This window comes from Amblyraja radiata, chromosome 15 (genome assembly GCF_010909765.2).
Source record: "Amblyraja radiata isolate CabotCenter1 chromosome 15, sAmbRad1.1.pri, whole genome shotgun sequence".
NCBI lineage: Eukaryota > Metazoa > Chordata > Chondrichthyes > Rajiformes > Rajidae > Amblyraja > Amblyraja radiata.
Window position 1 is genome coordinate 7,327,326 of NC_045970.1, and position 14,393 is coordinate 7,341,718.

Sequence of the window (14,393 nt, forward strand, 5' to 3'; positions counted from 1 at the left end):
ACTTTAACCACATGTGATTTTTTTCTATTACAAATCTCAAATTGTGGAGTACAGAGGCAAAAAAATAAATGATGGGTCTTTGTCCCAAACATTATGGAGGGCACTGTGACTAATCATAGTAAAATGAAATACACAACAGTTTACTAAAATCAACAGGTTCCAAAGGATGTGATGCTAACGAAGAAAGTTTACGTTCTTTAATGGATAATTAAATTGAATATTGTCCTTCCACCACAACTCTTTGTCTTCTATCAGTCAGCTCAAATCCATATGACCAAGTCACTGTGAATGATGTGCATCTTAATATGATCAGCCTGTCACACGGACTTTACCTAATGCCTTACTGAAATCCACATAGACAACTTACACCGCTCTACCCTCATCGATCACCTTCGTCACCTCCTCAAAAAACTTGATCGTTGGTAAGATACAATCTACTACGTACAAAGCTATGCTGACTGTCCTTAATTGACCCATGTTTTTAAGAAGGAACTGCAGATGCTGGAAAATCGAGGGTAGACAAAAGTGCTGGAGAAACTCAGCGAGTGCGGCAGCATTTATGGAGCGAATGAAATAGGCAACGTTTCGGTCCGAAACCCTTCTTCAGACCAGCCTGTTCCAAGCACCAATTTCGGCACTATATAGTTAGTTCTTTTATATTAATTTATCAAAAATCCCACGGTTGTACCTACCAAAATCATCTGGAGTTCTTTGTTGGATTTTGAATGGCACATTAACCTTTCTGAAGCTACGTCTTTCCTGCTTTCTAGCTCATTCGTGTTATCGTAAGTATCTGTGTTCAGAAGTGACCATCCCAAGAACTGTGTCAAGGTCTGGAGCAAACAAGCAGCTGTAGTTAGTAAAGATGGTCGGTATCACAAACGTTCTCAATCTAAATTGGCCTAGAATTTCTTGAGATGTTATCAGCAATTTACACAGAGAAATAATTACAAAATTCATAAACATATAGAAACAGAAGTAGTCACTGTCAAAAGCATTTGCTGTAAAAATATATTCAAAGAAAAGGAAATAACAGCTAGTCACAGTAAAAATTAATTAAATGTTTTGAAAATAATTTAAAACAAACAGCAAAAATCAGATTTCAAGTCAGACTGTTTAAGATTTTGGTATTGCATTTGCACCCATTCCAAACCAGGTTACTTGACGTGAATCCCTATTTTATGATGCCTTGCAGGGGCTCTAGGCCAATGAAGATGAATGAACTATGGTAAAAGTTGTGAAAGATCATTTGTGGGTTGGAAAGTTGGAAGCAAAAGTCTGAACTCTCTGAACTTTCCAAAATGAAAACAAACCTAGTGGTACCCACGTCAATGGTCTGCCCCAACAGCTGCTGACAATGTTCTACCGCTGCACCACAGAGAGCATACTAACGTATGGCATCTCTGTGTGGTATCTCAGCTGCACGGAGGCGGAGAGGAGAGCTCTTCAGCGCGTCGTCAACAGAGCGCAGCGGATCATCGGGACAGAGCTACCAGCCTTGGAGGGCATCTACCACACGCGGTGCCTCAGGAAGGCCCTCAGCATCCATAAGGACTCATCACACCCCTGCCACGGTCTGTTTCAACTACTTCCCTCCGGCAGACATTACAAGGCCTTCTACGCCCGAACCTCTAGACTCAGGAACAGTTTTATCCCAAGAGCTATAGCGGCTCTGAACCGGCCCTAATGAGTGCCCCCCACCCCCCCCCCCCCCCCCCCCCCCTTTGGACAGTCTCCCTCAGATGGTCACGTCAATCAATTCAGCTTGCTTATTTATGTATTGTATTTATTTACCTTTCTTGTACATCAGTGGAGCTGCATACTAAATCTCGTTGCACTGACGTGCAATGACAATAAAATATATTATTATTATTATATTATTATCTGTTCATCATATTCATCAAATGGTTCGCCATCCTTCCGGTTGTAAAATTCCCACTATCTCTTCTCTCTTATTTACGATTGGCAAAGACAGGACATTTTTTTATTACCCAGCCTGTTTCATCCACTGCTGCTTTTTGTTAAAGAAAATTGTGAGAGATATAGGTTAAATAATAATGAATTCAAATGACTTGCCATGAGAAATATGCACATTAAGTCCCGGAAATGGTTCGCCCCCTATTCACAACTTCAGTGTCAATAAATCATTAAAAAATGTCATACACTACTAACCTCCACTTACAGTATCTTTCAAATTCTATCAAATAAATTTGTGATTTTCATGCAAATGTTTAACTGTAAAATGGTTTTGTGTTGGTAATGCTACTGCCCTATGTACAGTTGGACATTTGGTATAAATTAAAATTAATTAATTCTGTTTGTCAGTGACATGGTCATAATGTAAAAAGAATCATTCCCAGTTTGTGGAATAAAGGGACACATCAGTTTAATCTTTCTATTCACATGACAAATTCCAGTGTGTTCATTCTTCATGTTTAGAAGGATTGTAACTAAGTTATGTTTTATTTAACAATTAAAATGTATTACAGCCCTTCATGTCATGTAAAAAAAAAATAGAATGTAAAGTATGGCAGAGACAGGTCACTTTACCCACTTCTTTCATCAGATTGTCTGTGATCATGGATAATGTCAGGATCAGATCTTCTCATGAGATGAAGAACCCACAGGTAAAATCTCTCCTCATTGCCAATTATAATCAAGCAAACATTTGTATTATAAATAATAATTATTATTATATAATATAATAATCGATTTTAATAATTAATATAATAATTTGTACAATGAGGACTATAAGAGGGTTATTAGGATTGAATCCATAGTCTTATTTTGTTTTATTCATTTAACATTAAAATTGTCAAAGCATTACCTCTTAATGACAGAAATTAATTTAATGTTGTGTTTAATATATTAGTTTTGTATTTATTGATTTTATTTTTAAATTCCTTGTGAAACGAGCCACTTTCATTATCATTTGAGGATTCGACCTTCTCTCCTTTCATTCTACTTTTCAGCAATTCTGTCTCCCCAGAGAAATTGATTGTTCTGCTTGCAGGAAGGGAGTAATCTTTCCTGTCCAACAGTTTGTAATAAAGATTTGAACCGAAAACAACATGCATAATGGAATATTTCAAGTACTAAATTAAAATAAATGTTCTGCTGTTAACTGCAACAATTCCAAACTAATTATGTCACTTATGTCCTGACTTGAATCTAGCCTGGTCTTCCAGAGCAGCAATGTGAGAGTGTCAAACTAAATAAAGAAAAAGAGTCTTTGAACTATACAACAAGGAAACAGACATTTTAGCCCAATTTGTCCATGTCGAGACCAAGTTGTCAATCTGGGCTAGTCCCATTTGCCTCCTTTGGCCCATATCCCTCTAACCCCACCCCTATCCTCTTATCTGTCCAAATGTCTTTATAAATTGTAATTGTTTCCACTTCTGTAGTTTCTTCTGGCAGGTTATTCCACATAGACTGCTCTCTGAGTGAAATAAAAGACCTCTTTAAAGTCTCCTCTCTCACCTTAATTCAGGGCTGCCAACATTGGGTGAGAGTTGAGAGTGAGAAATTGCGAGGGAGGGTAGCGACCAAGGGGGGGAGGGTGTGGGAGGGGGTGTTCCCCCTCCCATAGTAGGCTCCGGAGGCGGCACTCACCCGGTCCACTCCTGGCTCCGGGCCGGGGTTAAAACTCCATGGGGTGTGGACAGGGCGGTCGACGGACATAGAGCCGCCGGAGGTGAGGGTGGGAGGTGTGTGCCGTGCCTCAGGGAGGAAGGGGGAGGGGGGTTGGTGCTGGTAGTTTGATAGCCCTGCTTTAAACCAATGCTTGAACTAGTGCTTGAATCACATATCCTGGGAAAAAGACTATGCATTCGCCTGATATTCCCCTCATGGTTTTTACTCACCTCTAAAACAATTTCTGCTTTATTTTGAACTTTCAGCACCCGCAGATATTTGAGCGTGAGAGATTTTGTGATCAGCGTGAGAGCATGAGAATTTTGTGAAATGCGTGAGTCTCACGCTCAATGCGTGAGAGTTGGCAGCCCTGCTAATAATTCAAACATTTTATGCAAGTTCCAATTGTTTGGACAAAAATCACTTATTACTGCTTTATAACAGTTAAGTTACTTTAAGACCATTTCAGAAATGATGGCGCTCAACAAACAATCAACTAACAAATTAAAGCAAACTAAAAATAAATAACATGTTCCCTTTCCTGACTCGACCTCATAAGTACTTTAATGCTGTTAACAGAGCAAAGGGATATTAATCTCAAGAATCAAAATGGGGAAAGTGGGGGCAATTTTGCTTAAATGGTCATTCTAAGCCCATTCAGATCTTCATAGAGTCAGAGTTATACAACATGTACGTGGCTGGCCCAATTTGTCCATAATGATCAAGTTGGCATTCTGCGTGCCCAGGGACTGGCTGCCGTTCCCAGATCAGCTCGCGTCCCAGGGACTGGCTGCAATTCTCAGGTCGGCTCACCTGCCCCGACCCTGCGAAAACGAATTGAAAAAAAATGTGGTTTTTTGGGTTACGGGCCGGATTCAGCCCGTGTGCCGTAGGTTGCCGAACCCTGTCCTAGATGTTTGGCCTCATTGTGGTCCTCCCCATGTTTTACAACCGATTCACCTGGTTAGTTTTATCTCCGGCTGCTTCATGTTGTCAGCGGCTGCACATCCAACCAAGAAAGAAGAGAAGAGAAGAGATGCGACGTCACTCACAGCCGCCAACTAACGCGCTTTCCCAGACCGCACAGATCGTTGTGATATGGGGCAAATAGACAAACTGTGCAGGGACTGAAGACAGCGTGAGAATTCTGTCATCAGCATGAGAATTGGCTGAAATGCGTGACTCTCACTCTCAAAGCATGAGAGTAGGCAGCCCTGTCTAAGGCCAGGTTGTGACAACAGATGCACAGGGAGACACATACACAAAGGAAGACACACGCACACACACACACAGGGAGACAGACACACACACACAGGGAGACAGACAGACACACACATAGGGAGACAGACACACACACACACACACACACACACACACAGACAGACACACACACACACGCAGGGAGACAGACAGACACACACAGGGAGACAGACAGACAGACACACACACACAGGGAGACACAGACACACACACACACACACTTTTCCTCCCCCCCCCCCCACCTCTATCCTCCCCCTCCCTCCCTCTTTTCTCCCCTTCCTCCCTCCTCCCTCTTTCCTCCCCCCCCCCATCCCTCCATCTTTCCTCCCCCTCCCTCTCTTTCCTCACCCTCCTTCTTTTTCCTCACGCTTCCTTTCTCCCCTTTCCCCTTCCCTTCCTTCAATCCCTTACTACATTCCCTCCCCCTGTCTCTTTGCCTCCATCCCTCCCTTTTTTTCTTTCTCTCTCTCGCTCTCTTTCTCCCCTCCCTCTCTTTCCCGGGCCGCCCAATGGGGAGTGTGGCGGGCACGGTGTAGCGTGGATTGGCGGCGCTGGCGCTGCCGTGTGAGTTGAAGGGCAGGAGGGAGGGAGGGAGTGAGGTTGCCGCGGCAGCCAGAAGCGCAGCGCTCGCAGACGGCGTACAAAAGCGCTGACACTCGCTGCCCGGGACCGACGCGCTTCCCCAATCCGTGCAGATCGCTGTCATGCGGCGCAAAGAGACAAACTGTGCAGCAAAGATCCCATGGCTCCGCTATAGAAGTCAGCGTGAGAATTCTGTCTTCAGCGTGAGGGCGTGAGAATTGGCTGAAATGCGTGAGTGTCACGCTCAAAGCGTGAGAGTTGGCAACCCTGTTATTAATTCTAGGTCCAGTAGTTTTAGGATTCTCTACTCTGGAGTGACGACTCCGAGCATTCACTTTATTCATGACTCCCATGATTTTGTGCACCTCCATAAGGTCAACATTCAGCTTTCTATGCACCAGAGAAAAAGGTCCCAGCCTCACAAGCCTGCAAGTCCAGGTAAATTGCCACTCATTGCTGAGGATTTAACATTCGGCGATATCTGGAGTACAGATATGTAGATTCCATAATTCAATTGGGAAATTCTTAATGGGTAAACTAAAACATACTGTTCTAGAGAAGAACTTTATAACTCAACTAGTTTGCTGTGCAACTCCAAGGGTTTACATTTTACTTAATCAGACAGTTATTCATTTTCCTCATGTATCTCCTTAGAAAGAAGTTGAGGAGGAATTTCTTTAGTCAGAGGGTGGTGAATCTGTAGAATTCATTGCCGCAGAAGGCTGTGGAGGCCTAATCAATGGAGCTGGAGACTGATAGGTTCTTGGTTAGTACGGATGTCAAGGCTTATGGGGAGAAGGCAGGAGAATGGGGTTGAGAGAGAAAGATGGATCAACTGTGATTGAATGGCAGAGTAGAATTGATGGGCCGATTTTGTCCAAATTCAGCTCCTTGAACTTGTGAAGTACCTGATGCCTTTTGACATTTGTCAACATTTCAAATCCCATTCAGCATCATAGTTATTTACCCCTTGTAATTATATAGTAACTTTTTAATATGACATTTAACAGATACTGTTTCAACAGAAATTATTTCCCCCTGGTCAATTCAATGGACAATAGACAATCGACAATAGGTGCAGGAGTAAGCCATTTGGCCCTTCGAGCCAGCACCTCCATTCAATGTGATCATGGCTGATCATCCCCAATCAGTACCCTGTTCCTGCCTTCTCCCCATATCCCCTATCTTCAAGCACCCTAACTAGCTCTCTCTTGAAAGCATCCAGAGAACCTGCCTCCACTGCCCTCTGAGGCAGAGAATTCCACAGGCTCACTATTCATTGCCTTAAGATAAACGTGTATTGTTGTGGTCTGCAGCCATCTGGTGCCAATGTATGCAACAAGTAAATGCAAAACTTACTTGAAAAGTAAAATGTTCATCTGCTGGGGCATTCATTATGTTGCAGATCTGTTAAAATGTAAATTAATGATGATTGGATTCAGTAAGAATGTGGATAAACCAAAGAATCAATTTGATTTTTCTATTCCTGTCCCAAATCCCCAGATTGCCTTAATGCTTATTAATCCACCAAAATGAGATTTGAGTATATTCAACATCTGAGCACCCACAGACACCAAACAGAGAATTTCAAGGATAAACAGAGTGAAGACATTCCTTCACAAGTCTGCAACCCTTTAAACGGCTTAAGGGCCAGTCCCACTGGCGGTTTTTTCATCGACTGTCGACACCATTGACTGATGTATCAGGTCACCGAAAAAGTGGCGGCGTGATGCAGCGTGACGACGTGTTGACGCGCAGTGCCTCCTCAAGTGTCGCAACATTTCTTTGTCGCCGCTGGATTTTGAAATGTTCCAAATTTTTTGCTGACCGCACAGGACACTAGTGAGACCACACCTGGAGTATTGTGTGTAGTTTTGGTCTCCAAATGTGAGGAAGGACTTTCTTACTATTGCGGGAGTGCAGCATAGGTTTACAAGGTTAATTCCAGGGCTGGCGGGACTGTCATATGCTGAAAGAATGGAGCGGCTGGGCTTGTATACTCTGGAATTTAGAAGGATGAGAGGGTATCTTATTGAACCATATAAGATTATTATATGCCCCACCGAACTCATCTCCACATACCTTGACTCCATCCTATCCCCCTTGGTCAAATCCCTCCCCACCTATGTTCTAGACACCTCAGACACTCTCCGCCGCCTCCACGCATTCCACTCTCTGGGCCCTCACCCCCTCATCTTCACCATGGATGTCCGGTCACTCTACACCTCCATCCCCCACCAGGATGGCCTCGGAGCCCTCCGGTTCTTCCTCGACCATAGGAGCAACCTATACCCAGCCACTGACACTCTCCTCCGCTTAGCGGAGTTGGTCCTCACCCTCAACAACTTTACATTTGACTCCTCCCATTTCCTCCAAACACAAGGCGTAGCTATGGGCACACGCATGGGCCCCAGCTACGCCTGCCTCTTTGTCGGGTACGTTGAACAATCCTTGTTCGAGACGTACCAGGGCCCCATCCCCGACCTCTACCTCCGTTACATTGACGACTGCTTTGGTGCCACCTCCTGCACCCACACACAACTGACTGACTTCATCCACTTCACCACCAACTTCCATCCGGCACTCCAATACACCTGGACGATTTCCGACACTTCCCTACCATTCCTTGACCTCACCATCTCCATCGCAGGGGACAGACTCCTGACCGACATACATTACAAACCCACTGACTCACATGGCTATCTGGACTACACGTCTTCCCACCCTGCCCCCTGTAAAGACTCCATCCCCTACTCCCAATTCCTCCGCCTACGCCGCATCTGTTCCCAGGATGAGACATTTCATACCAGGGCATCGGAAATGTCCTCGTTCTTCAGGGAACGGGGATTCCCCTCCGCCACCATAGATGAGGCTCACACCAGGGTCTCATCCATACCCCGTAACACTGCTCTCTCTCCCCATCCCCGCACACGCAACAAGGGCAGAGTCCCTCTGGTCCTCACCTTTCACCCCACCAGCCGGCAAATACAACACATAATCCTCCGCCATTTCCGCCACCTCCAACGTGACCCCACCACTCGCCACATCTTCCCATCTCCCCCCATGTCTGCCTTCCGCAAAGACCGCTCCCTCCACAACTCCCTCGTCAATTCTTCCCTTCCCTCCCGCACCACCCCCTCCCCGGGCACATTCCGTTGCAACCGCAAGAAATGCAACACCTGTCCCTTCACCTCCCCCCTCGACTCCATTCAAGGTCCCAAGCAGTCGTTCCAGGTGCGACAAAGGTTCACCTGTATCTCCTCCAACCTCATCTACTGCATCCGCTGCTCTAGATGTCAACTGATTTACATCGGCGAGACCAAGCGTAGGTTGGGCGATCGTTTCGCCGAACACCTCCGCTCAGTCCGCAATAACCTACCTGACCTCCCGGTGGCTCAGCACTTCAACTCCCCCTCCCATTCCCAATCCGACCTCTCTGTCCTGGGTCTCCTCCATTGCCAGAGTGAGCAACAGCGGAAATTGGAGGAACAGCACCTCATATTCCGTCTGGGGACCTTGCGTCCTTATGGCATTAACATTGAATTCTCCCAATTTGGCTAGCCCTTGCTGTCTCCTCCCCTTCCTTAACCCTCTAGCTGTCTCCTCCCACCCTCCCATCCGCCCGCCCTCGGGCTCCTCCTCCTTCTCCCCTTTTCCTTCTTTCTTTCCCCCCCCCCCCCACCCCCCATCAGTCTGAAGAAGGGTTTCGGCCCGAAACGTCGCCTATTTCCTTCGCTCCATAGATGCTGCTGCACCCGCTGAGTTTCCCCAGCAATTTTGTGTACCTAAGATTATTAAGGGTTTGGACACGGTAGAGACAGGAAACATGTTCCTGATGTTGGGGGAGTCCAGAACCAGGGGCCACAGTTTATGAATAAGGAGTAAGCCATTTAGAACGAAGATGAGGAAACACTTTTTCACACAGAGAGTTGTGAATCTGTGGAATTCTCTGCCTCAGAGGGCGGTGGAGACCGGTTCTCTGGATACTTTCAAGAGAGAGCTAGATAGGTCTCTTAAAGATAGCGGAGTCAGGGGACATGGGGAGAAGGCAGGAACGGGGTACTGATTGGGGATGATCAGCCATGATCACATTGAATGGCGGTGCTGGCTCGAAGGGCCGAATGGCCTACTCCTGCACCTATTGTCTATTATCTATTGACCGGATACGTCAGTTAATGACGCGGGCCGAAAAAATCGCCACGTGGGACAGGCCCTTTACTGCTTTTTCCTATTTAAGTCCTCTATTTCTATATTTCTGGACACTCCAGAAGGGAAAGCATTTATTTTTCCCATCCTATCAATCCTGCCAAGCATGTTATACAATCAAATGATTGAGATGATCTGCAAAAATATATATTTAGCATAAATATGCTGCAATAAGGGTGTGTTTTGGGAATGAGAGGATTGTTATGTAAGGAAAGATTGAATAGAATGGACCTATATGATAAACATTAAGTGGTTAACATTAATGGTTCCTCATATAGGACCATTCTATTCAATCTTTTCTCACATAGCAGTCCTTAATGCAGCACCTTTTTGCCAAATATATATATTTGCAGATTAGGAAAGCATAACACAATTGTGTGCAGTTCTGGTCTTCCCATTATAGGAAGGATGTGGAGGCTTTAGAAAAGGTCCTTGTACACCAGTCACTGTCCTTGTACACTAGTCACTGAAAGTTGGCGTGCAGGTACAGCACGCAGTGAAGAAAGCTAATGGAATGTTGGCCTTCATAACAAGAGGATTTCAGTATAGGAGTAGAGAGGTTCTTCTGCAGTTGTATAGGGCTCTGGTAAGACCCCATCTGAAGTATTGTGTACAGTTTTCATCTCCTAATTTGAGGAAGGACATCCTTGTGATTGAGACATTTCAGCGTAGGTTCACGTGATTGATCCCTGGGATGGCGTTACTGTAATATGAGGAAATATTGAAAAGACTAGGCTTGTATTCACTGGAGTTTAAAAGGATGAGGGGGATCTTATAGAAACATATAAAATTATAAAAACTAGGTGCAGGAAAAATGTTCCCAATGTTGGGCGAGTCCAGAACCAGGGGCCACGGTCTTAGAATAAAGGGGAGGCCATTTAAGACTGAGGTGAGAAAAAACGTTTTCACCCAGAGAGTTGTGAATTTGTGGAATTCCCTGCCACAGAGGGCAGTGGAGGCCAAATCACTGGATGGATTTAAGAGAGAGCTAGATAGAGCTCTAGGGGCTAGTGGAATCAAGGGATATGGGGAGAAGGCAGGCACGGGTTATTGATAGGGGACGATCAGCCATGATCACAATGAATGGCGGTGCTGGCTCGAAGGGCCGAATGGCCTCCTCCTGCACCTATTTTCTATATTTCTATGTGAGGTTCACCACAATTCTACCATGATTGTGGGTACCAGCTATAAGAAGCTTTGGCACTGTTTTCTCTAGAGTATCGGAGGTTGAGAGGAGACCAGAGAGAAGTTTATAAAATTCTGAGAGACATATATAGACAGCAACACCTTTTTCCCTGGGTAGAAATGCCAAATACTAGAGGGCATGCCTTTAAGGTCAAAGAGGGGAAAGTTTAAATGAGATGTGCAGGTCAAATGTATTTACGCAGAAAGTGGTAGATGCTAGGAGATGCTGCCAGGGCAGTGGAGAAGATATGATAAGGGTTTTTTATGGGGCTTTTTGATAGGCACATGAATATGTCTGGAATGGAGAGACGTGGAGCTTGTGCCAACTGAAGGGAAGAGTTTCATTTTGCATCATGTTCAGCATAGACCTTGTGGGCCGAAGGACCTGTCCCTGTGCTGTGCTGTTCTATATTGTCTGAAACTTCACATATAGTGTCTGCAAAGCCCAATATTTTCCTTCATACTACAAAGAAAGGGCTAGCAGACCATTCATGTTCCTAATTGTGCTGTACCCGCATGTTAACATTATGTGATGTATGTATAAGTTTTATCACATTTTTAGAATATCAACATTTATTAGAATCTTAAATTAAAAAAAATATTTTGCTTTCCCATTTTTCAAACCAAAGTGGATAATTACACTTTGTTGGCTAAGCTTTCTCTGTCATCTTCTTGTCAAATTGCTTCTCAGATTTCTTTAAACATGTAACAATAAGGCATTAATTCCATCTCGCCATGGAATTTGATCATAAGTGTTAAGACTGTTATTCGTCTAGAAAATAATTTCTGTTCATGGTGCATATAAATTATTTGGATGAGGGAATTGAAGGTTTTGTGGCCAAGTTTGCAGAAGACAGGAAGCAGTAAAATGGCTGACCTTAACCCAGATGTTTGCCAAGGGAGATAAATGAGCTGGAAAAGAAGCAAGAAGACTCCCCTCCTCTGATCCCACATCATGGCCGTTGCACATGGTCATAGATGTCCCATACTGCCAGCCAAACGCAAGGTGGTGTGGCTGTTGTCCACTAATTGGCATCAGTTCTAGAAAGAACATGAGGTCAGGCTGTGCTGTATATCCTGTGTAACATTGCAGATCTTTTACATCTCATTGCGTGAAGCGGAGAGGTTTTGTTGGATCAGTCTGTGGAAACTATTATGAGGACAAATTTGGTGAGAATGCATCGGGCAAACTTTCCATCCGGGTCCCGACCGGGTTCTTTGAAAACACAGCAAAAGGATCTGGCTTGGAAAATGACTGACCATATCTTGAAGAGGTTTCCTGGAAAACATTTATGGCCCATCTGATGTGCATTCAGTCAAACAATGCCAAGTGGAATGACTTTTACCATCTGTCGGAGAGCACTAAGCAGAGGCTTGACACAAAACGTGGAGTAACTCAGCGGGTCAGACAGGATCTCTGGAAAAAAGGAATAGGTGACGTTCATCAGTGACGTCAATTCCGACTCAATAGGTAACGTTTCGGGTCGAGACCCTCGTCCAGACCCAACCCGAAATGTCACCTATTCCTTTTCTCCAGAGATGCTGTCTGTCCTGCTGAGTACTCCAGCATCTTGTGTCTAACTTTGGTTTAAACCAGCATCTGCAGTTCCTCCCTACACTGGGCAGAGGCTTGTTGGCCAGAGATCAGAGGGTTCAATCAGCCAATTGATTGTGTGAGCCTGCCTCCCAGATCCCACAGTGAACCCACTTGAACAAAGGAGGACCTGGCGTGCGGGGACCGCCGTGAGGGAGGGGGAAGGGGGGAGAACAGACAATAGACAATAGGTGCAGGAGTAGGCCATTTGGCCCTTCAAGCCAGCACCACCATTCAATGTGATCATGGCTGATCATCCCCAATCAGTGCCCCGTTCCTGCCTTCTCCCCATATCCCCTGACACCGCTATTTTTAAGAGCCCTATCTAGCTCTCTCTTGAAAGCATCCAGAGAACCCGCCTCCATCACCCTCGGAGGCAGATAATTCCACAGACTCTGCAGTCTCTGTGAGAAAAAGTGTTTCCTCGTCTCCGTTCTAAATGGCTTACTCCTTATTCTTAAACTGTGGCCCCTAGTTCTGGACTCCCCCAACATCAGGAACATGTTTCCTGCCTCTAGCGTGTCCAAACCCTTAAAATCTTATATGTTTCAATGAGATACCCTCTCATCCTTCTAAACTCCAGAGTGTACAAGCCCAGCTGCTCCATTCTCTCAGCATATGACAGTCCCGCCATCCCGGGAATTAACCTTGTAAACCTACACAGCACTCCCTCAATAGCAAGTATCAGAAGATATCTTGCAATGAAATTCACTTCAACTCTCCCTCCCATTCCCCATCCGACCTCTCTGTCCTGGGTCTCCTCCTCGTCCAGAGTGAGCAACACATGAAATTGGAGGAACAGCACCTCATATATGGTTGGGGAGCCTGCATCCTACGGGCATGAACATTGAATTCTCACAATTTTGTTAGCCCTTGGTGTCTCCTCCCCTTCCTCAGCCCTTGGGCTGTCTCCTCCCGTCCCCCCGCCCTCGGGCTCCTCCTCCTCCTTTTTCCTTTCTTCTCCCCCCCCCCCCACCCCCCATCAGTCTGAAGAAGGGTTTCGGCCCGAAACGTTGCCTATTTCCTTCGCTCCATAGATGCTGCTGCACCCGCTGAGTTTCTCCAGCATTTTTGTGTACCTTAACAATCTTATATGTTTCAATAAGATATCCTCTCATCCTTCTAAACTCCAGAGTGTACAAGCCCAGCTGCTCCATTCTCTCAGCATATGACAGTCCCGCCATCGCGGGAATTATCCTTGTAAACCTACGCTGCTCTCCCTCAATAGCAAGAATGTCCTTCCTCAAATTAGGGGACCAAAACTGCACACAATACTCCAGGTGGAACTGCACACAATACTCCAGGAGGACCTGGAGCGGGATACTTTGTAACTTGGTCGCTGCCCTTTATGTAGCGTCTCTTTGTGTACCTCGGGTATGCAAAAACAAAGGATGCCACTGTGACTTGTCATATGTGACAATAATTCATGGCATTCATTCATTCATTCATTCAGTGGCAGAACCAATGACAGTGTGACTGGCAAGCTCAGCCTGCTTGCTGGTTATCAGAAATTGAGTAGTAATTCCTATTCTCAGTTCTCTACTAATCTTCCATCTGTGAGTACATTATTCTCAAATGTTTGAATATATATCTGTTTTTCTTTTAATATTTATTTTATTAGAAGCAATTGTACAAGGAGAAAGTAATCGACATAACAATTATACAATGAATTTCGAAAAAGACACGAAAGAGAAAAAAGAAAAAACCCTGAACTAACGAAGAAGTGAAAAAAGCGGAGATATATCCCACTGCCCTTCCATACGCCCGCTCACCCGACCCTCGTGTCGGTTTTGAATTTGTGTTCAACCATTATGTTGTTGAAAAAATTCAATGAAAGGAGACCATATTTTGGAAAATTGATCTGGTGTGTGAATATATATCTTGAGTTTATTACAGAAGTACTGAAAATCCAAACATACTACATCCACTG

General features: G+C 45.0%; 1 protein-coding gene across 1 annotated transcript in view; it reads right to left on the bottom strand.

Annotated features, from left to right (window-relative positions):
- Positions 1–14,393, bottom strand: part of pde6c (phosphodiesterase 6C) — a 36,851-nt gene that overhangs the window by 11,232 nt on the left and 11,226 nt on the right. The window contains 5 exon segments of the mRNA XM_033034738.1: positions 693–845; positions 1,888–1,933; positions 1,935–1,984; positions 1,986–2,014; positions 6,834–6,885. Of these exon segments, the coding sequence (XP_032890629.1) occupies positions 693–845; positions 1,888–1,933; positions 1,935–1,984; positions 1,986–2,014; positions 6,834–6,885 (330 nt within the window).